General features: G+C 47.2%; 2 protein-coding genes across 2 annotated transcripts; both read left to right on the top strand.

Annotated features, from left to right (window-relative positions):
- Positions 1-5551: 5551 nt before the first annotated feature.
- On the top strand, positions 5552-6501 carry LOC124683655. The gene has a single exon (XM_047218133.1). The coding sequence runs from the start codon at positions 5569-5571 to the stop codon at positions 6310-6312; it is 744 nt and encodes a 247-aa protein (XP_047074089.1). The 5' UTR covers positions 5552-5568; the 3' UTR covers positions 6313-6501.
- Positions 6502-14623: 8122 nt separating this feature from the next.
- LOC124683654 (uncharacterized protein DDB_G0290685-like) lies at positions 14624-18916 on the top strand. Its single transcript, XM_047218132.1, has 2 exons — positions 14624-14670; positions 17251-18916. The coding sequence occupies exon 2, from the start codon at positions 17262-17264 to the stop codon at positions 18597-18599; it is 1338 nt and encodes a 445-aa protein (XP_047074088.1). The 5' UTR covers positions 14624-14670; positions 17251-17261; the 3' UTR covers positions 18600-18916.
- The last annotated feature ends 2477 nt before the right edge of the window (positions 18917-21393 follow it).

The raw sequence follows: 21393 nt of genomic DNA, 5'->3' as shown, positions 1-21393 counted from the left end.
GACCTCAGTGTCGTGCTGCTGACCCCTACCGGCTCCGCCTCCACGGCCGCGTCCTCTTCCGCCTCCTTGGCCTCCGCGCTGAAACGCCATGGCGATCAAGTCGGATCCACCACTCTTTTGGTCATCGGGGTTTTTCCGCTTGGTGCCGCTACCACTGCCGTTATCACGGTTCTTCTTTTGCTGGTGCAGGGGGATTGCTGTAGCTGCTAGATCTCCGCCAGCGTCGTCATCGGCGGCAGTATGATCACTGGCGATGGTGATCATGTCATCCAAAGTCAGCTTGTTTGCATTGACCAAGCAGGTCAGCTTGTGCCGCAGCAGTCCTCCTCGCTGCAAGCCACCAATGAAGGCGTGCATTGCTGTGCGGTTATCAACGTTCTCGCACTCGTTTCTGCATGCCAACCATCGGGTGAGGAAATTCCTGGATGTTTCACCCTTCTTCTGGATACATGCCTGCAGGTCGCTTGTTGTGGCAGGTCTCTTGTAGGTGCCCCTGAAGTGTTTCTCAAAAGCGGTCTTCAGGTCAAACCAGCAAAAGATGGAGTTCTTCTCGAGGTCGCTGAGCCAGATCCGGGCTGGACCTACAAGGTACAACTGAAGCATGCGGCAGGCGATGTTAGGGGTTCCTCCGGCGAAGGTCACAGCATTATAGTAATCCTCAATCCAGGTATCCGGCCTTTCCGTGCCATCACAATTCTTCATATTTCCGGGTAGCTTGAGATTCATCCTTGGCTTTGGTTCCTCTCGAATCATCCTGCCAAAGCATTTTGGACCGATGTAATCAGTTCTGTATTCGTTGAGGCGTTCCCGCGCGTCGCGCGAACCGTGGCGAGGAGACTGTGAACGAGAGCGAGATCTTCGGCCACCGCCTCCGCCTCCACCTCCGCCGCCACCGCTAGGTGGTGGTGAGGGGGACCTGCGAGGGGGTCGATCCGACTTCTTGCTTCCGCCTTCAGATTCTCCGCGGCCTTCCCGGTGCTGGCTCCGGCTCCTGCGGCTGCCTTCATCATGGCGTTGGCTGCCCTGGCCGTTCAGGCTCCGGCGAGGCTCCGGGTCGCGCTCCTCATTCCGACTCCTCCTAGGCTCGGGCTCACGATCGTTGTTCTGGTTCCGGCAAGGCTCCGGCGTGCGATCCCTGTTTCTGTTTCTTGAGGGCAGCACGTTGTCGCGGATAATAATTCCACCATGGCCCTGGGGCCTGATGTTTCCGGCTGGGCTACGGCGGCGAGGGGGACGCGGGTAACCATTAGGCGGAGGAGAGGGGTTGCGGTACTTGTCCCGTCCCGCAGTACATTGCATCCTTTCCCTTTCTTGGATCTCGACGGAGGCGTCTTTGATGGGACGGGGATTGGATTTGGGTGCTCTCCGGCTTTCCTTCGCGTTCGAAGAGCCGGTTCGCGATTCGTCATCTCGATGGCGATTATCGTGGGCGTCCTTCTGCGCAGTGGAGACGCAATGCTCCGGGTTAGATTCCAACTTGCGCGAAGTGTCTGCCTTGCTCTGCTGCATCATTGATGACGCGACGAGCGTGCGAACGTAGTCGATATCGATCTCCTCGTTCTTTTTCTTCAAGATCTCTGCAGCCTTCGTCATATTGTCCTTCGGGGTGGCGAACGGCTGCTGCTCCGTTGGAGTTGCGAAGGTGATCCCTGCGGGGAGCTATCAACTCACGCCGGACCCTTTCGACCTCATGATGAGCTTCAACGATATTGTCCTCCCAATGCTTTCGGAGTTCCTTGACCTTTGCCGCTCCTTCGTCCACCTCCTGCTCGCGCCGGATGAAGTCTTCCACAAAACCGTGGCGTGCTTCCGTTCCTCCGAAGCATGGCGGCTGCGTTGTCCTTAAACTTTTTGGTCGTGGCCAGCAGCTCCAGTCTCTTAGCTTCTAATGCTTCTATGTCTTCGGGAGTGATGGGTTTGTTAAGAATATCCGAGCGATAAACCGCATCCATGCCTGCTTGTGCAACCATCTCTTCAGGCGACAGGCGGTCCTCCGAGGAAGAATCCTTGCGGGGTCGCTCCCGCGACATTGGAGATCCCTGATGGGATGGCTGGGGGTCGGATTGGGTGGCTGCCCCTTCTGATACATGTTCTCCCAGCGCCGCTACGGTCGCAAGTACCTGCTTTGGCTGGGCGGAATCAACTTCAGATTGGTCACCGTATCCATATTCCTTCACCCTGCGGTCGAACTCTTCAGTGTCCATGGATTGGGTATCTCCGGAAATAGGGCTTAGGTTCCCCAGAATCGACTCTTCCACCGGGGCTCCGCTTTCTCCGACAGCCTCCTGCTGATCCGGAGCAGCGTTTTCCGGCGCCTCAACCTGCACGGGACCAGCTCCGACTTCTTGAGGGGCGGCTCCTGCGGTATGGGCTATGAAGTGTACGAAGTGACACCTTTGCTTCTCTAACACCTGGGAGACCCAGGCGGATCTGCACTGGTTTTCCACCATTATTTCCTGCTCAGGGGCGGATTGGGTGGGTTTTAATTTTTTCAGATCTAAGGCGGAATCTTCCTTAGGAGGTTCCTGCGACTCAGATCGGATCTTCGCGACTGCGTCCTGCTCAGCGGCGGTCGCGTCAGCGTTACTTACCAGTGGTTTCGGTCGGAATCGACGGTTTCCCCGATGAAGATGTGTATGCCGCCAACTGGGACGATGGAGAGCTTGACGGGGTTAGTCTTAGCCGAAATCCAGCACTCATCCGGAGGGACGATCGGAAGATTCCCGGCGTAAAGAACACGCCCCACCGCGATCGTGTCGTCGTAGCTTCCCATGGCGGAACCCTCCCGGTTCCGGCCTCCAGACGCCGCTGGCCCCACGGTGGGCGCCAACTGTCGTTGCCTATTCGACGGTACCTCGGAGGAGGGATCCTCACGATGGGGAGAAGAAGTGGGGGCCATAGGGTGGAGTGCACACGGGACGGTGGTACGCGAGTTACCCAGCTTCGGAACACCTGCACGAGGACAGGGCCTACTGCTGCTTGTCTGGAATTATCTGGGCGCTTGCGCGTTGTTACAATGAGTTGTGGTTGTGCCTCTAGGGCTCCCAGGATCCGGCTTATAAAGGCGCACGGATCTAGGGTTTACATGGAGAGTCCTAGCCGGATTACAGGTTTGCCTAACTACGGTACAATATCTTGTCGTGTACGTCAAGGATCCACCCTTCCATCTATGTCGTACCGGATCCGGGTCCTTACTGGGCCTTCATGGATCCAGGTTCCTCCAAAGGTCGTTCGGATCCGGCTCCCTTCTCCTGGGCCAGACATCTTCCACTCGCGATCAACAAGCAATCGGGCCGCCCGATGGGCCACATGCCTCATCACCATCTATGGGCCACCCGGGCTTGCCGGATCTAGGCACTGTCGATGGTACACCCATGAAGTATACCCACAACAATCCCGCACCGCCATCCATACTCCATTCCCACCCCGTGTCCATCCTGCATGCCAGGTGTTCGGCGGTTTTCCAAGGCGATGGCTAGGACAACGAGGAGATAATTGCCGCTCTGATGAATGAGGAAGTCCTCGCTGTTCTAGCCATGATCGTCGAGGAGGATAAGACAAGAATTGGTGGTTCCGCTCAAGGGCACCACAAGAGCAAGCCGAGGTAGAGGATTTAAGGATACTACATGTTGTATGCAGATTACTTCGTCGATGATCCATTGCACGACGATGTCATATTCCATTGTCGTTTCCGGATGAGCATGAAGATTTTTTTTAGATTGTAGAGAATTTAAGGGAGACCGATTACTTCAAACCGAAGAGATACGTCATCGGCTTGGTTTCTCCATAAGACAGAAATGCACAGTCGCCCTCCGGATGCTTGCATATAGAACGCCTGGAGATAGACAAGACGACTACCTGCGCTCGGGCCGAGTCCACAACCATTGATTGCATGCACGTGTTTTGCGGGAAAATTGTGGCATTGTTTGGAGAACTACCTGCGCACACCCACTACCGAAGACACTGCTCGGATCATGGCACAGAACGCAGAAGAAGGTTTCCTAGAATGCTTCGAAGCATCGACTATATGCAGAATTGTCCATTTGCACACCAAGGCATGTACAAAGGTTACATATGATCATGAAGTGTGGTGCTTGAGGCAGTGGCAGATCAGGATCTGTGGATTTGATCTCAATGTGTTGCAGTGCTCGAATGTGTTTGCCAAAGTTGTTGAAGGCACTACTCCTCCGATGCAACTGGAGATCAATGGCCGCCAGTATGACAAGGGTTACTATCTAGCAGATGGCATCTATCCAAGATGGTTAACATTTGTTAAGACAATCTCAAACCATGTGCCTGGAGGAAATAAAGCTTGATTTGCTCAGCAGCAAGAGGCTTGCAAGAAGGATGTAGAGAAGGCATTTGGTGTGCTCCAAGCTCAATTTGCCATTGCTCGGTACCCCGCTCTTACCTGGTCGAAATATCATATGTAGGAGATCATGACTACCTGTGTGATTTTACAAAACATGATCATTGATAGTGAGCGGGAATTTCTAGTATTTTACACTGAACCATATGAACGGATGGGTTCTCTTGGAGATGTTGATCACTATGTGCCGCTCACGTTTGCTGTTTTTCTTGCCAGATGTCAATAAGTTCGAGACACAAATATTCATCATCAACTGCAAGATGATCTGCTGGAACATTTGTAGAGGCTCAAAGGAGCCGCCTAGTTTGTTTATCTGTTTGCCATTGTGAACCAAACTTGTTAAATTATTTATGTGCATTGTTGAACTTAAACTATTTATTTAGTATGTTGAACTTGTTGAATTATCCTTAAAAAAACTCGTTGAATTATTTCCTTGATTTGTTAAACTTGTAATAAATTATTATAGTTTATTTGTTGTTTCAAATTTGATTATATTAAAATAATGTATCGGGGACCGTATGGGGTGAACGGCTACCTCTGCCATCTCCTGAATCCTGATAACCCCATCCCCCCCCCCCCCCCCATAGGGGCTAAAAAAGGCTTCGCCGGATACCGTATGAGTTGGCGACTGGAGATGGTCCAAGGTAGGACAGGTACAAGTGGGATGTATCTAAGCGACACAACAGCTAGAGACAAGATGCTGACGAAAAATAGAGGACAAAAACTTGAGACATAGATTGACTGAAAAAGAACAACGTACACTAAAAATAATGTTTCTGGAAGTTAGAAAAATATTTCAATTTAAGAGGTTAATACTATTAATTAAGAATTTTGATTAGCGAGGCCGGGATTAGCTCCACACTTCTGTGGTGCGACGAACAGGTCTTCGCACAAAACAGCAGCACTGCAGCAAGAGAGCAATGGGCAATGGCAAACACGAAGCTCCCACCACTGATAAAAAATCATAAAATAGGCTCCATTTGCCATTTGTTTTCCATTATTACCTCCCTTTAAATACCCCCTCAACTCCGCCCTGCTCTGCTCGTGCTAAACCCCCAAAGCAGCAAAGCATCCCCACGAAGAAGAAACCTCTCTCACTCACTCACTCCTCAGTCCTTGCGCACGAACCCAACAATCACAGAGAAGCGCAAGAGCCAAGAAACACGAGGAGTCGCAAGCCAATCCAAGAGACAACAGCGATGGAGCCGAACATGGCCCCGCGGCGGCTGTGGCACGTGGTGCGCGCCGTGCTGTTCATGCTCCGCAAGGGCATGTCTAAGCGGCGGAAGCTGTCCATGGATCTCCAGCTCATCCTCCAACGCAGCAAGATCGCCGGCAAGGCCCTCGGGAAGCTAATCACCGCCCACGGCCACCACGACGACCAGCCCGCCTCCCAGAAGGCGCCACCACGACGACCAGACCCTTCGCTCGCCATCTACAACCCGCACGGCGCCGGCCGCGAGGTGGAGTTCAGCTGCAGTAACACCCCCTCCTACCCGCCCATCCAACTCATCCCCACCAAGCGCGGGCGCCGCCGCAACAACCGCCGTACCCACCGCGGCGCCAACGGCGCCGAGCCCGGGTGGTACAACTACGACGCGGCTGACATTGCCAAGGTCTTCGAGGTCCTCAACGACGAGCAGCTTCTGAACGAAGTCGTCGGCGACGGCGCCGGTGCGGCCGCGCTCGCCGTGTTGGCGACGCCTTCCCCTGCGCTGTGGGCGAGCTTCGGCCGCAGCCCGGCGCCGGTGAAGCAGCTTCGTATCACCGACTCGCCGTTCCCGCTGAGGGATGACGCGGCGGATCAGGAAGACGGTCTCGTGGACCAGGAGGCGGACGAGTTCATCAAGAAGTTCTACGACCAGCTGCGCAAGCAGCAGAGCCTCGCCGTCGCCACGCCAGAGTACGGGTATGCGCGTCCAGCGACCGGCGTCGCGTACTAGCTAGCTAGGACCTAGCTACATGCCGATCGGAGTGTCCATAGGTGTTAGCTACTCCCCGCATATGTATTAATGTTTGGCACCATTTTTTTCCAAGTGTGAAATGTGTGCGTGCTCCAGTACATATATGTACGTAGAGAGCTACTATCATGGTCTAATAATTTTTCTAGCATGGAGTTGTGAGATTTTCCATGCTTAATTTGTTAGATCCATGCATGTATATTGCTAATAGTTTAGTATCAGTAGCAGGTAATTTGCACACCTTGTCATGTGTTTGTAACCAGTATGTTGTATGCTAGCCGATCGATCGAGCTCAAAAGGGATATATGCAACATGTGGACGGCTCAATATTCACATGATCCAATTGGCAAGTTTGTAACTGATTTTCCTATCATACGTGTTTCGGAATTTCTTCCGTTGTTTCTTCTTGTCTTCTACAGGTGCTTCAAGGATTGTTTTTGATCTAGAAAAATTGGTCGACCTATCAAACATCAGAGGATATAAGTCTCAGTCTCACTTCATTGGGTTGTGGACCATGTTCATAGCAGTATACCATTAGACTTTGTGTGAGATCGATAGATGTCACCGTCCTAACGTTGGGTGATTAACGAGCGCTACACACGCGAGTCACGATGTATGTGGCCTAAAGTGGACCGTATGCATGGGTTGAGTTAACACCATACAGTTGGAAGGATCTAGCTTTCAGCTAGATGATCAATTTGTGAACGAAGCAAGTATGTATATACACCGTACAAGGTAACTAAACAAAAGTAGAGGTCAAGCAAACCTCACTGCCGCGTAGCAAATATTTTTTTACTACTGCACCATTCTTGCAGCATTTTATCCCACTATGGGTTAAAACGGTACAAAAAGCATCGCAATATTTTGTAACACCAATGCAACAAAAATATATGAGTATGCAACAAATCCTCAATGGACTCGTCTGTGAGAAATCCGACTTACCGGAGCCCCATACGGGCTAGTTTCGGCAACTGCGAATCCATTCCGCATGGCTCCGTTCACTTTTGGAGTTGAGAAGTATCATCGATTTTAGTTTTGAGCTCCCAAATCAACCGCCATGGAGACGAGCTCTTGTTCCAAGGGAGGAACGTGTGGGGGAGGTCCGGAGGTTTGCAACAAAGGAGCCAGGGGCTGGCTGTGTCACAACAGAGTTGTTTGGAAGGGCATGCACATTGCCATGGTGTTCTAATTGGAGTACGTATGAGCACGGGAAGGAAAGTCGCGCCAGGTCAGAAGAGTAGAGACACGCACACACACTTAAAGGATGGAATCGGTGGATCAGTCAACTGCATATCATACTTTATCCAAGTTAAACACAATTAGGTGTCGGGTGTTGATGACAATGGTTTGGTATTTCGTTCTTGCATACTATGTTGTTCTTGCATGCTATGTCGGTGCTCCTCCACCTCTATCCCAACGATAACAATGAGAGGAAAGGGTGAACAGGGACCAAACCTCCAAATAAGCAAGATCAATGAACTTATTGAAGGCCTTATCGTGAACTCTGCCTTCTCCATCGCTAAAAGAAAGATAAGGGAGCCTCAAGCGCTGCTCTCAAGGAGGAAATAACACACCAAGACATGGCGAGACACCATGAAGGGAAGCCGACTACCTCTCTCAAACATCCATACTCTAGCTAGCGAGGCTGCCGAATATGAAGGGGAGAGAGGCCGGCGAAAAGGGGAGGGATGTCAACTCGGGAGGAGGGGAGGAACGGGAAATGACACCTTTCTTCTTGTTGAAAATTAGCATAGGCTTGATCATAAAAATTACAGTGGAAGAAGTATGATTCTTGCATGGGATGTGTAATAATTATGGATAGTCCCTCATCACGTAAGGAAACATATGACGAATGCCCTCCGCAAGAACAATGTGCTGTAAAAATTCGAATGAATGAAGTGTGCATCAGAAAACGCTAATACATGTAGTCTTTCTTTTTTTTGGAAAACCTCCAAAATAGGAGGGAAACATCGGGCAAAGCCACCCAAACCTTTTTCAAAGTAGCATTAGAATCCCACATACAATATTTCACCCTTTCGGACAACCGTAGCATGACTTGGGACAAAAAAGAACTTCAAATGAAATCAAATCTCACTGAACATAGTGGAACCATAACATGAATGACACAAAAACGCCAATCTGAACTTCACAACCTTAGGGTTCAACTATCTTCATTGGATGGTAAGTTTGTTCCTTCAACATTCTCTTCTTTCCTTTGACTCTTTTGCTTTTCTTCTTCTAATATCTACTCTTCTCTATTGTAGCCGATGTTTGAAATTCCATGTGTCGTCTTGGTGGCATTTGGATAGGGGGATGAACATGTATATTTTTCAAAAGTGCACACCAGGTAAAAGCTGGTGGACTTTTGCACATGTTGAGCTACCTAGACAGTTGTTAAACCAACCATAGCTACCCACATGATGAGGATTTTACAGCATTTCTATGTGTAAGGAACAATGTTTTGCCTAGGCCAAAAAGCACTTTGAGTTCCTTCACTACACGATCAAAAGCCACGTACACTGCGACTGTACTATGGAGTACAGTCACAAAAGAAGGCGTCCTGAGAGAATACAAAAACGGGAGCACCTTTCTAATTCTGTGCACACAAGCACACGCTGCCAAGCCGATCAATCATATGTCCAACAAAAACTAACACTAACACCAAACCAGCACACTGTTCTCGCTAGCTTTGCCGGGCAGCTGGGTTCAGGTGGTCAGTCAGAAGATGGAGAGATGCATGGCTACTACTACCCTATTGGCTATTGCTTAGTGAGTAAGGCTCGCGTGTGTAACCTGATCTTCCTTCCTGTGGCTAAGCTAGAGCGCTAGGCGTGTCCCGTTGTGGGACTCGCAGTGTGCACCTCGCTTTGTCTCCTTCGTAGTCGCATTTGGCTGCTCCGATCATCAATCGTCATGGGCTGCATTGGGGTTTTTCGGATTGGGACCAATCACCAGTCCGTAAAGCAGCAAAGGACCTCCACCGACTGGCCTCTACCTGCTGATCCCAACAACTTCCCAGCCGCAAATTGTGGTACGTTTCTGGCTTTCTGCATCTGCAACCCCACAATGCCACAGGCAGACTTGCAAGAACGAAGACGCTGCCCATGGTTATGGGAACGAATTGTTAAGCAGCACTTGCACCCACACGCGCGTCTTGGCTAAAGAACGAAAGGTACCCCTTGCCTTCTTTGATCAAGCAAGCACGCAGGCGGCCACCCGTACCTGGCTACCATTGCAGCACGTACACCACAATGTACTCCATGGTACATCAAGATGCACTTTCAAGCTTGATGCTGATGATGCACTCCCGTTGGCCAAAAGGGTCCCACAATCACAGTGATCAAACGATCAGGCTCCAAAGCAAGTACCCCACAAGAGAAACTAACAAAGCAACTCCACCATGCATCCATGTCGCCATCGATCGCCAAAGAAAAAGAGGTAAGGGCGAAATAATTGCAACTGGCTGCTAGCTCCTGATCACCACAAAACTGACACAAGTCACTCTACTACTGATTGCCAAGCTCTATGTCTGTATCATAGCTTGATGTTACTGCTATGCTCCATTGGTTGGTATTTATTGACAAAACATTGCTTTCGTTGTTAGTGGCAGTAACTCTTCGAGATTGACTTGCCAAGCCTTCTTTTTCACAAAGGTCAATGCACTTGATCCTGAGCTCACTAGCTTCTCAGATATTCAGAGGAGCCGTTCAGCGATCGCTCGACACCTCACATTCAGATCCCACTCGAGACCATCATGTTGGAGGTTTACGTGTCGATGTCGTTTGTCTCTCTGGTGATGCTTGCTTTGCGAAGTGTGGCATTGGAGAATCTAATTGTAGCTGCGAGATGATCTATTCCACTTCAATGTGTAGAAGTAGCTACTATATATTGCATATTTCTTCTGGTTTGATGGACTTCGATAAGAACTGCTAGTCTGATTGTTCTAGATAAAAATAAATTATGAAATATATATTGTGATACCCTAGCTTGATCATACTTTCACCGGTTACCATTTGGTCTGACATTGTCAATGGACACGTGTCATTCTTCTTATGGAATTTTTAGAGCTCGAAATGCAAGGTGAGAACCCTTAGTCTGCGCGTCATCGAGAAGCTTGACAATATTGGCATATTGCCATACGCGAGCATTGACTAGTTGTATAGTGGCCGCCCTTTCTTGAAATTAGTTGGATGGAGTGTTGTGTTCGCCCATTTTGAAATCGATGTTTGGAAATTTCTATTGATACTGGCCATCACATTTATGATTTTTTATCCTCTTATTATTTGCTATGTATGATACTATCTTCGACCTTTTGCTGTTTTGTTGAACTTTTAATAATTATATGCTCGTGTACATGGTGTGGAGGCCAGAATAATTTATATTTTAATTTCTAAACCCAGATATATGCCTTTTTTCTCTTCCAAAGTTATACTATGCCTTTTTTTAGAATCTATACTATGGCGTTTTCTTCAGGTTTCATTTAGGGGTGGCGTTTTTTTTTTTAGGGAAGGTGGCGTTTTCTTTATGTGAGGCTTCGATTGCGAGTTACACTGTGTCTCTAGCCCAGTTTGGCACAGGCCCAAGTACATGTTCAATCTTGTTTATCCCATTTCATTCTGCGGGTTCCAACGAAACACAGCACAAGCAATATTCGGCCTTTCCTATAGACAGAAGAGCAACATCTGGCCCAATATCATGCAGTGCATGTTAAGTGTAAAGCCGCATAATCTTTTAATAAACTTGGAAGCTAAATTTCGGAATTTAATTTTATTTGAGTAATTTTGCTAGTTGGCATGGTTTCGAGATTTTTCTTGTCATTCAAGTACAAACTAAACGGATTTTTTTGTGCCTACTAAAAAAATATTTATGTCCTTGCAATAGTTGATTGTTTAATTTCTTACAGTCAGAATGAATGAACTTTTACCAAATAACTTCGAGACATGCACTCCAAAGTACACAATATATTAAAGTTTATAGTCAAATTACTCTATCTTTGGCCACCAATTATTCATAAAGAGTTATTTTATATTGTAGTTCATACATTTCATATTGTGGTAGGCCTTTCCCATTTTGTATTCAGGAGATCATTTGTACCGAAAGAGACTCATGACCATAAGTTTTTGCCGAACGGATCAACGTTGGCCAATCTCTACGATTTAAAAGAACTAAACGGGTTCCCTATTTTTCCCAGCCGGCGATACGTCAAATCCTTCGTCGTCGACTTTTTCCGTCACACATCGTTTTTGGGGGACGTACGTTTCTAACCGTACGTTTCCAACCGCGCCTCCGAAACAAGGCCCCAAAACATTTTAAATAGTACGGAAATAAAAGTTTTCATTAAAATTTGATTATATTTTACAATTTGTATGAAAAATGCTAGTTAATCTAGCGTAGCCCACTCGCCGTCCTTCGCGGTGCATGGTGGCCCCGCCCTGTTGTCGCCTCTCTCACTCTTCTGCTTCTCCGCCGCCACCGACGCATGCCACCGCTCCCTCCGGAGCCCGGGGAAAGAGATCAACGTTCCGTCGCTCCCTCCGGAGTCCCGCGAAATGAGCTCGGCTTTCCGCTACATCCTCAAGGAGCCGCTTCCGCTCCTCCACGAGGATGCGGCGGCCCGTTGAAGGGTTCTGTAGCAGAAAACAAAAAAATCCTAGCAACAAGAATGATATATCCAAGATCCATACTATGAGATGTGAGGTAATGGAGGAATTCGGTGTTCATGCCTTGGAAGACTAAAAGCGTTACGTTTCAATGAACGTTGTTAATGCAGTTGTATGGAGCCGCCGACCTCAAGGTCGTGCAGACGTACAAGCGATGGAGTGCTACAACTGGCAGCACTTCCGCAGTTCTACACGCTTCCGGTGTAGGCGACATCCCCGGGGCTTCGGTCAAGCGCAGCATCAGAAGCAAAAAGATCTAGACCGAGAATCCAGCGGCACGGTGGTCTGCGCATCGTGGAGATCTGAAACCCTATATGCAAGGTTCCAATATTTCGGAAGCACACATAGGGAAAGAGGGAGGGAGAGAGAGGCAAAAGCTAAGGGGGTGGAATGAGGAGAGGGGCTGCCTCCTCCTTATATAGGCGTGGCGGGAGGTAGCACCTGCACCAGGTGGCCACAACCTTAGCCGCTGCCCCCTTGTAGGGTTTAGTGGGGGCAACAACCACATAGGCCGCCCTCCCCCCCTTTTGTCTTGCGGTTGAGGCGCGCCCCTAATGGGCTGCCAATTGGTGGCCCATTAGGGGTTAACCTATTTTTAATTCCCTTTTGATATTTAATTCATTTAATTAAAATAGTGAAAACATATTATTTAAGTCTATGAACAATTCATTGACTCCGGAATGAATCCGATGCCTCTCCTGGAGTTCTCTTTGGTTTCTCTGAAGATCCCGAATGAATCTCTAAGCGTCGTTTCGGAATACGCAGACATGATCGAGACACATATCCGATCAATGACCAATAACTGGGTCTAGAAACCCATAATGGTCCCTACGCTTTCCACAAAATAACCTTACCGGTTGAACCTTAAGTGCCGAGTTCTATTTTCTTTGTCTCACGATACTTGGTTTGTCCAAGATCTGATCTTCAGTATATCTCCACACTTAGTTCGATCTCATTGCCGATAAACACATTTACTCGTTCTCGTGACACTACATTCCCATGACCTAGTCACATGCTTGCAAAACTTCGTATATGTGATCTCACCGAGTGGGTCCAGGGTACCTATTTGTCTTGCGGATGGACAAATCTCAATATTGATGTGTACGCCTTAACATACCCCTTCGAAATACCTGAGAGACACCTTTATGATCACCCTGATACAGTGTGATGGTTGATGCAGTCAAGACAAGTTCTGGTGATAGTGATTATATATGATCTCACGGTCGAATGAGTAGGTTACTACGTTTTTGTAGTTATCACAGTGTTGAACTTTGTGACTAGATCTCATTGCAATACTTATGTTAGGTATGTACCATCACATCATTCATCCAATTGACATAAATATCCATGACAAGTAAACCTTAATCATTCGTTAACCAATAGACTAGTTGACTAGGGTTTTGCTTTAGTTACATACCACACGTGTAGTAATGTTTCCGCTTAGTACAGTTGTAGCATGTCATATAACTTACTATAAATATTAGAGATATGATAATAAAATACATCTTTATTATTCGCCTCTAGGGTACATCTCCAACACCGTCTCCTCTATCGGCTCCCGTTGGATGGAGATGTTGACGATGCGCCGCCAGTACTCTTCGTTGGCCTCCTCACGGGCACCGGCGTCGTCCTAGGTCTTCTTGAGCGACTTGTAGGACACAAGGATGGCCCTCTGCTCCGCCTACTTCTCCTCCGGGTCAGGCCCATCATCGCTCCAGGCGTCGAGGTTGTCGTCGTCCACCTCCTCCTTTGCAGTCGTTGCCTCCTGCCGATGCTGCTTCTTCTCGTCGAACGCCTTGTGGGATGCCTCCTCCTGTTCCGCGTCAGCCATGAACTCTGCGTTTGGCTCCATGTCCTCCTTGATGCATGCCGTCGTCATTGTTGGTGTACTCATCGAACTCGAGGATGTCGGTGGGGCGAGGCGGAGGTGGAGGTGCTAGCCTGCTAGGCCACCACCGGTGAGGCTCAACATTGCGTAGGTGGTGAGTAGGCGGCGAGGCATGTTTTCGTGGAGGAAGGTGGAAGGATTGCCGATGAAAGAGGCTCTTAGCCTGTATGTATACGATCGCAATTACGTCTCGTTGGATCCGTTAACAACTACAGTAACGTCACGCCGCGCGTACAGTTGTTCCCAATCACAAAGGCCAAAGCAGTGCCATGTTCCATGCACCCAAAGGAATCGAGCCTACCGCTCACCCTGAATGGATCGACACACATTAATGAATGACCAATGGAATAATATCAGCCACACCATCGACGTGCCAACTCACAGAGACAGCGCCGCCGGTGCCCCACGACGCAGCCAGTCAGTCACGCGCCCAACAGCCGTCCAGTGCAGTATCCCATGTCGCCAAGGACGGCATCACGAGGAGGAGCGTGCGTGTCCGGGGGGTCGCACCTTCACACCACTGCCACCGCCCACCAAACCACGCCAAAAGAAATGGTAAAACAACAAAACGAAAAGTGAAAACCGGCAGCGGGAGGCTCCCTCCCACCACGATCACGCTTCACGCCCCGTGCCCCACTAATTCATCCCCAGATCCAAACCACTCCATCAATCCATCATCAACACCCGTCCACCCCACTCGCTTCCCTCTCCACCTCTCTCTGCTCTCGCCGCTGCGTCGGACCCGGAGGCGGTGCACCCGGCGGCTTCTTCTCCCTCCGCCACCCGTCCCAGGTCAGCCCCCCCCCCCCCTCCTCCCTCTCCACGCTCCAATGCCGTACCGCCGGCGCCGCGAGGGCGGCCTCTGCCGCCGCTCCTCCCCGCGCGCGTTTTGCTTCGCAGCGTGCTCTCTTGCTCTACCAGTGCGGTTCGAGCGGTTGATTTTTCGAGCGCCACCCGATCTCGTCGCTCGCTGTTCCCTTCGGTTCGTAGCACGCACAACGGCACAGGTAGCGCTTAGTTGGACGGCGAGCGTCTGCCGACTACGATAAGTATCTACGCATGAGAGTTGGTTCACGGCGCACGCAGCACTACCTTTCTGTACGCTAGATTTGGTTCCATCGACATGTGTGTATCCGAGTTCGCGCAATGCAGGTACGGGGATAGGGGATGGATGGATGGATGCGTGCGCTCGGATAGTTGCGCTCTGCAGCCTCCGAATCCAGCCGCAGAAGGCGAGGAAGGAAAAAGGGATGTGAAAAACATGCCCCTTCCTGGATTCCTGTTGAAGTAGATGCGTACAAGTAGCAGGTTCATGTTTAGTGTGCTTTCTGCTGTTTTTGCTCTTTCGGATTCCACCTCTGAATTCCTGCATACTGTACTGCTATAAAGAGTACCGAGCAAGCGATGGCTGTGCTGTGGTTTCAACGGGGGTATCTGCTAGCCTTGGTTGGATACACTACATACCCTGTACTGTGCTGGTTTGTTGCATCACATCACACTACCAGGAACCAACTACAGACACCATAAAACGGTTCTGCAGAACGTAGAAAGGGAAATGGTGGACTCAGACCGGGGAACAAGAGAAAATGGTGTGCGTGCCGCCATGGTTTCTTCACCCACCGCTGTGTGTCTTGCTCATCCGTATGCTTGAGTGGCCTATTTGGTCCATATGCTTGCTTGGGGGAGCATATGATATGAGGCTTCTCATTTGCCTTTTACCACCACTACTAGCAACGCACCAATTGCATTATGTGTTCATTCTCGAGTTCCTCTTCAGTTCAGACTTCTGGTTAGCATTCAGAAATTGTTTCCTGAAATCCCCATTTGTTACGTCCTTGATAGCTTAGCAGAGAAATACTTTGTACCTAGTTATGTGCTCCTTTGCGTTGTCATTGGTTGTTGCCTCAAGAAAGGGTAACGAGGGACTGCATTCAATTTATTGGTCCTCTTACAGCACACGAGTTATAGTGCTGTTGCGGACCACAGATTTGGCCTCAGGGGACCAAATTCTGTAATAATGGTCTTCATGGTGCTGCCTTGCCCGTTTTAAGAGTTTGGTGCACAGTAACTGTCGCACATCATATGTTTTCTGCTATATATGAGGTTGTCAAATGGCTCAACACTCCTAGATACAAATATGTCAGCCTGTAATTGGGCACGTTAGCGGTGGCCCACCAAGTGTCCGCCTATGTGTCTAGATAATATACTCCTGCTGCAGATTTGGCCTCAGGGGACCAAAATCTGTAATGGGCTTCATGGTGCTGCCTTCCGCGTTTTAAGAGTTTGGTGCATAGTAACAGTCGCGCATCATATGTTTCCTGCTATATATGAGGTTGTCAAATGGCTCAACACTCCTAGATACAAATATGGCAAATGCGTCCTACTATACATCTCTGCTAAGTTTTCAACTCCTTGGCCAAGTATCTGTTGTCACCAAATATGATGTTACTAGGATTTTCCGGAAATATTCACTCATTAGCTTTTAGGTTCTATTATCATGCCTAGGGCTTGTTTCCAAGTTCGTTGATGTAGGATAGACTCTTTATTTCTCTTCTGGAATGAAAATCAGAGATGGCCATAAATACATACAGAAGAGTATTTCCTAGGAACTACTACGAAGTGCTTCTGTGCTTGTATGCTCCATTGGCAGTATGAAAGCCTCACTAGTAGCCTCCTTTGAGCTTATCCATCTTTCGGTTTTGTTGTCTGAAGTTATCATTATGAGCTACAAGGAATTTCTTTACAAAATGTGACAATGTTATACTGTCCTAATCTGCATCTTTTTTTTTTGTTTTCTATTGTGAGCACTTAAGGCATGCTGCCATGCATCAATGTTGTTACTGGATTACACTCACTGTTATTAGGGAATGAGATATTGCAAGTCGCTTGTCAGTTGCAAAATCTCAAGGTTAAGATATGGCATGTCACTTGTCAGACTGTCAGTTGCAAAATTTTAGGGTAATCTGGTTTCTAATATCTATCATTGGCCATATTAAGGTCTTACTGTTAGGTTTGTCAGCGGCTGGCGGAAGAAGAATGCTTGTACAAAGAAGATAGACATAGTTTCTATTATAATTGGTTACTTCCAAGTGGTTTCTCTTATATGGGATAGTTTGTAGAACGGCAGGATGGTTTCAACAAGCATGTCCGATCTGATTGTTCTGTAACATTCCACTTTCGCCAAAAGTACTTTTAATATTTGTGTACTACTCCAGAGGTGGAGTATGAGAGCACCTCTGGCAGGTGTTATATTATTACAGAATGCATATACTGAATGTCAATATGTGTTTGATGGTTAATTTTCTGTTTGTTATGAATAAATTAAGCTCAGCAACTCATAATCTCACCTTTATTTTTGTTTATCTTTTTCAGCAGTTGTAAACATGCTTCATCATTCAAATAGCCGCCACCAGAGGAACAGAGGATCAAAAATCAAAACGCTACTCAAGGTCACTCTACTTTTAGGTGTTGCTGTTTGGCTTGTGTACCAGGTGAAGCATTCTTATGATAAGAAAAATGAGTACCTCAATGCTACTGAGAACCAGCTTTCCCATGATGGTAGAAGCATGTTCCAGGGTAGGAAAGAAAGGGTGGGTGGTTATGGTGCTGGTGATGTGGATAAGGCCATAGAGGATATCGATGTGATAAGCAATAAAGATGAAGAGAAGAGTGGAGAAACTGTGTTTGAGAAAGACAATACCGACTCCCATGATGATGATGCGGGAAACGCAGAGAGATCGGAAGCTGAAGAAGAACAAGCCAGCCGTGCAGATGGTAATGCAGAAGCACATGGTACTGACTCCAACTCAACAGCATTCAAGCTTGATGCTGAATCCAACTCATCTGATGGTGAGACTAAAAGTGAAGTCCATTCAGTTGAAGATGATGTGCCTCAAAACAAGGATGGCCAAGAGGGAACCTCTGGTGAAGAGGTAAATGGAACAACTCATGAAGAAAAGGAGCAAAGTGATTCAGATCAGATCAATGCAAGCAGCAATGGATCAGATGGAGAGCAAGCTGAGAAAAAGGAGGAGGTGGAGTCTCAAGCTGATTCTGGATCCCTTTCTGATGATACCAAGGCTGGAACCAGTGACGAGCATTCCGCTGAGACGCTTCCAGATGAAACAGGCAACATACCAGCGGTACACACTGAGAATCCTCAAAATGGTGCAAGTGAAAACCCAGGAGATAGCAGCAGCGAGGCTGTTCATGTAGAGATTGGATCTGAACATGAAGGGGCGAAAGCATCATCTGGGACTGCATCTGGTGATGCTGAGAAGGGTAATTCTGTGGAGTCTAATCCATCTGATGGCATCTTCGTAGAAGAAAAGGCTGAGACTGCATCTGGTGGTGACGAGAAGGGTGCAGAAACTGGTACAGCTAATGAGGCGTCAGGCATCAAAGAAGCAAACCCTGAGGAAGGCAATGCTGCTACAGAAGTTCGCACTGACCAGGCAGCAAGTACGCAGACAGAGAACCCCCAAGAGGCATCTGCTGCTGAAGGCACAAATGGTTCACTAGAAGAGGCAAAGCCTGTGGAGAACCAGGTTGATGGAGCTACAAAAGCGTCGAGCAACGGTGATCAGGAGGATATCAAAATTGAAACCAACACATCAACCAACGATGAACACAGTGAGCATCAGAGTGTTGACGCCAGTTCTGGGTCGACCGGCTCAAGTGACAGTGGCCCTGAACAAAGTGGAAAGACTGAGACCCAGTGAGTGATAGCACGAAAAGCATATGGACATTGTTCAGTATACGGGATTGTTCATGGACACGAAGAGGAGCTACTACTGCACATAGGAGGATTGATAGTTCAGGTTGGGGTTACATCTTTAGTTGATATTTGCTGATGCAGAACCGTGCCAATTGTACAGACTACGAGATCCATGCTCTGAAAGACAATTTGCATGTTGTGTGTTTCTTGCCAAGTTGTTACTTCAACCATGTGACGCGATCCATGCTCTGAAAGACAATTTGCATGTTGTGTGTTTCTTGTCAAGTTGTTACTTCAACCATGTGATTTTAATCTCTGCAAGTTAATCCCTTCATTTTCTTAGATACCATGCTTGCGACCTCTGTCTCAATATAACTGTGAGCGGACGAACAGTTAACTGCTTGCCTGCTTCTTGGCTATTGCTACTATGCTGCTGCTGTTTTCCCCATGGCCCATGTCCTTTTTGTGTTCCTTCCGTACTTGGTCGACTTATGAAAAAGTATTGTGTATGTTACAAGATTGCATCTTAAGCAGGAAAATCAGGATTCAGGCCATTTCTCTGTCTTTCCATAAGTTTCTAGTTATTGCTCATGTTCTTGTTAGCAGTGCCACTATTTTTTTTTGATTTCGACTTATGAAAAAGTATTGTGTATGTTACAAGATTGCATCTTAAGCAGGAAAATCAGGATTTGGGCCATTTCTCTGTCTTTCCATAAGTTTCTAGTTATTGCTCATGTTCTTGTTAGCAGTGCCACTATTTTTTTTTTTGGATTTTTTTCTTCTAAAACAACATCAAGTCTAACTGTTCATTTTGTGACCGTGTGCTCCTTGTATATTCTTTGACAAAAGATTATCTGTTTCACCTTAAAACTATGTATAAGAAAATGTTCATGGGACCCTTCTAACTACAACCCCAATTCTACAAGAACCCACTGTTCCACACTTCCACAATTCTAAATTGGGGAGGTCTCTCATATTTTCTTGTTCTCGTGCATGCATGGTTGTATCCGTTATCTATGCAATTTTCCTGATAACCGTATCTCTCCTATATAACCGAACTTACAAGTCCAGATCTGATTCATTATGCTGAGTAGAATCAAGTAATATTCTCAATGTGTATAAACTTAAACTTTGGCTGTGCATAAATTCTGAACTTGTTCAATCTCTAAATCGCTAGATTGCATAGCAAATGCATAGCCAAACTCGCACAGCATCCAAGTATAACTAAGACTTGATTATAAGTCCACATGGAAGCTAAGAAAGAGGTCCAGACAATAAAACGGTACGTAGTAGCACAATCTGAAACAACACTAGACAGGTTCAGACGAACCAAAAGTGCACTAGCAGACTACAGAGAAACTTCAACTGCATCCAGGCAACAAGCCACGCAGCAAGATACATACGAGTTCATATGAATAGGCACACTGGATGGTACTACATCCAGCATAAAAGTTCGAATAACCAGGGACAAGGTAGACCAGCTCAACTGAACGCGTCCAGCTCGAAACGAAAACCTGCATAAACAAAAAAGGATAATGTGAGTACATGAGACTGTCAGACTTGGAAGAAACATGGGGAATACTGTGAGAGAATAACTTGGAGTGTCTAACCAAAATACAACTTGATCTAGCTATTGGAATGTTGGAAGAATTTGCCAATAACACGAAACTGAACAGAAGGTTTCAAAGGTAATGTGAAAGGCAAAAAGTTGACCATTTATTTGATCCTCAAATAACGAAAGAACAACTTTGTTAGTGTTAAACTGTCCCTTTACGAAGACAGGAATAGAACCCTGCTGAAGTTCTACCACCAGTACTGCCTGGACTTACACAGACCTGCTAGTTTTGTTAACCAAGCATTAAGTTCCTACTTAATACTTTCGGTCGCAGTGATATGCTCTCCGCCCTGTCTATGTTGTCGCCATGGGCATGCTGCTGTGGCGACCAAGCACCTGTAGTTATTGACCCAGCAGATGGGCTCAGCAAGGTTGCTATTGGGCACCTGTTAGACTAGAGACTGGGTACCAGGGACTCTATGTGTTATGGTTGGCTAGAAGAATGTAAAAGTAGTGCAAAAAGATACAATATCAAAGGCTGCATTGTTGTATTTTAGCTTTTTTATGAAATTATGTTATTGCATTTACATGCTGAATAGTGACTACCAAAAGATAATAACCATAAAGATAGGTAATGGTTACTTACAGGCAAACAGAGTTTACTGGATATCAATTTGCTCAGAAGATACTCCATGAGTACAGAGGATCGTTAAAATATGCTGAAGCCTTGCATCTTCCTTTGTGTCACATATGATTTTGACTACCTTGAGATGATTTGATATAATTGATGGTACACTTGAATTGTAGCTTTCATCTGTTTCGGTGACAAGCTGTTCCTATAGCAAACAAAAATATTTTACTGAAGTCAACAGAAGGTACACGGCAACTTCAAAGATATAAACTATCATACTTGGAGAATATATACCTCCCGAGTTTCAAAATGAAGCTGCAGCGTAAGCACCTCTAGAATTGGTGAGTGGTGAAGAAAGTAAACCAGTACAGTGAAGTTATCAACCATACACCACTGATTGAGCAGGAGCGTTTTTAGCTTGCCAAAAAACGGGCAGCATTTCAAATAATTTCTGAAAACAATCTGGACAAAATGACGAAGGTTAAAGAAGAATTCATGGTTTAACTTAACAAGGCGTAAATAAACTGGACAAAGTGAAGATGCTTAACGAACAATAGAAGGTCTAACATGCATGATGTTTTTGAGAAACAGAAGTACTCATTGGAAACTTTC

This window comes from Lolium rigidum, chromosome 1 (assembly GCF_022539505.1).
Source record: "Lolium rigidum isolate FL_2022 chromosome 1, APGP_CSIRO_Lrig_0.1, whole genome shotgun sequence".
Taxonomy (NCBI): Eukaryota; Viridiplantae; Streptophyta; class Magnoliopsida; order Poales; family Poaceae; genus Lolium; species Lolium rigidum.
The sequence above is the reverse complement of the archived record's forward strand: the minus strand, read 5'-3'. Positions and strand labels throughout refer to the sequence as shown.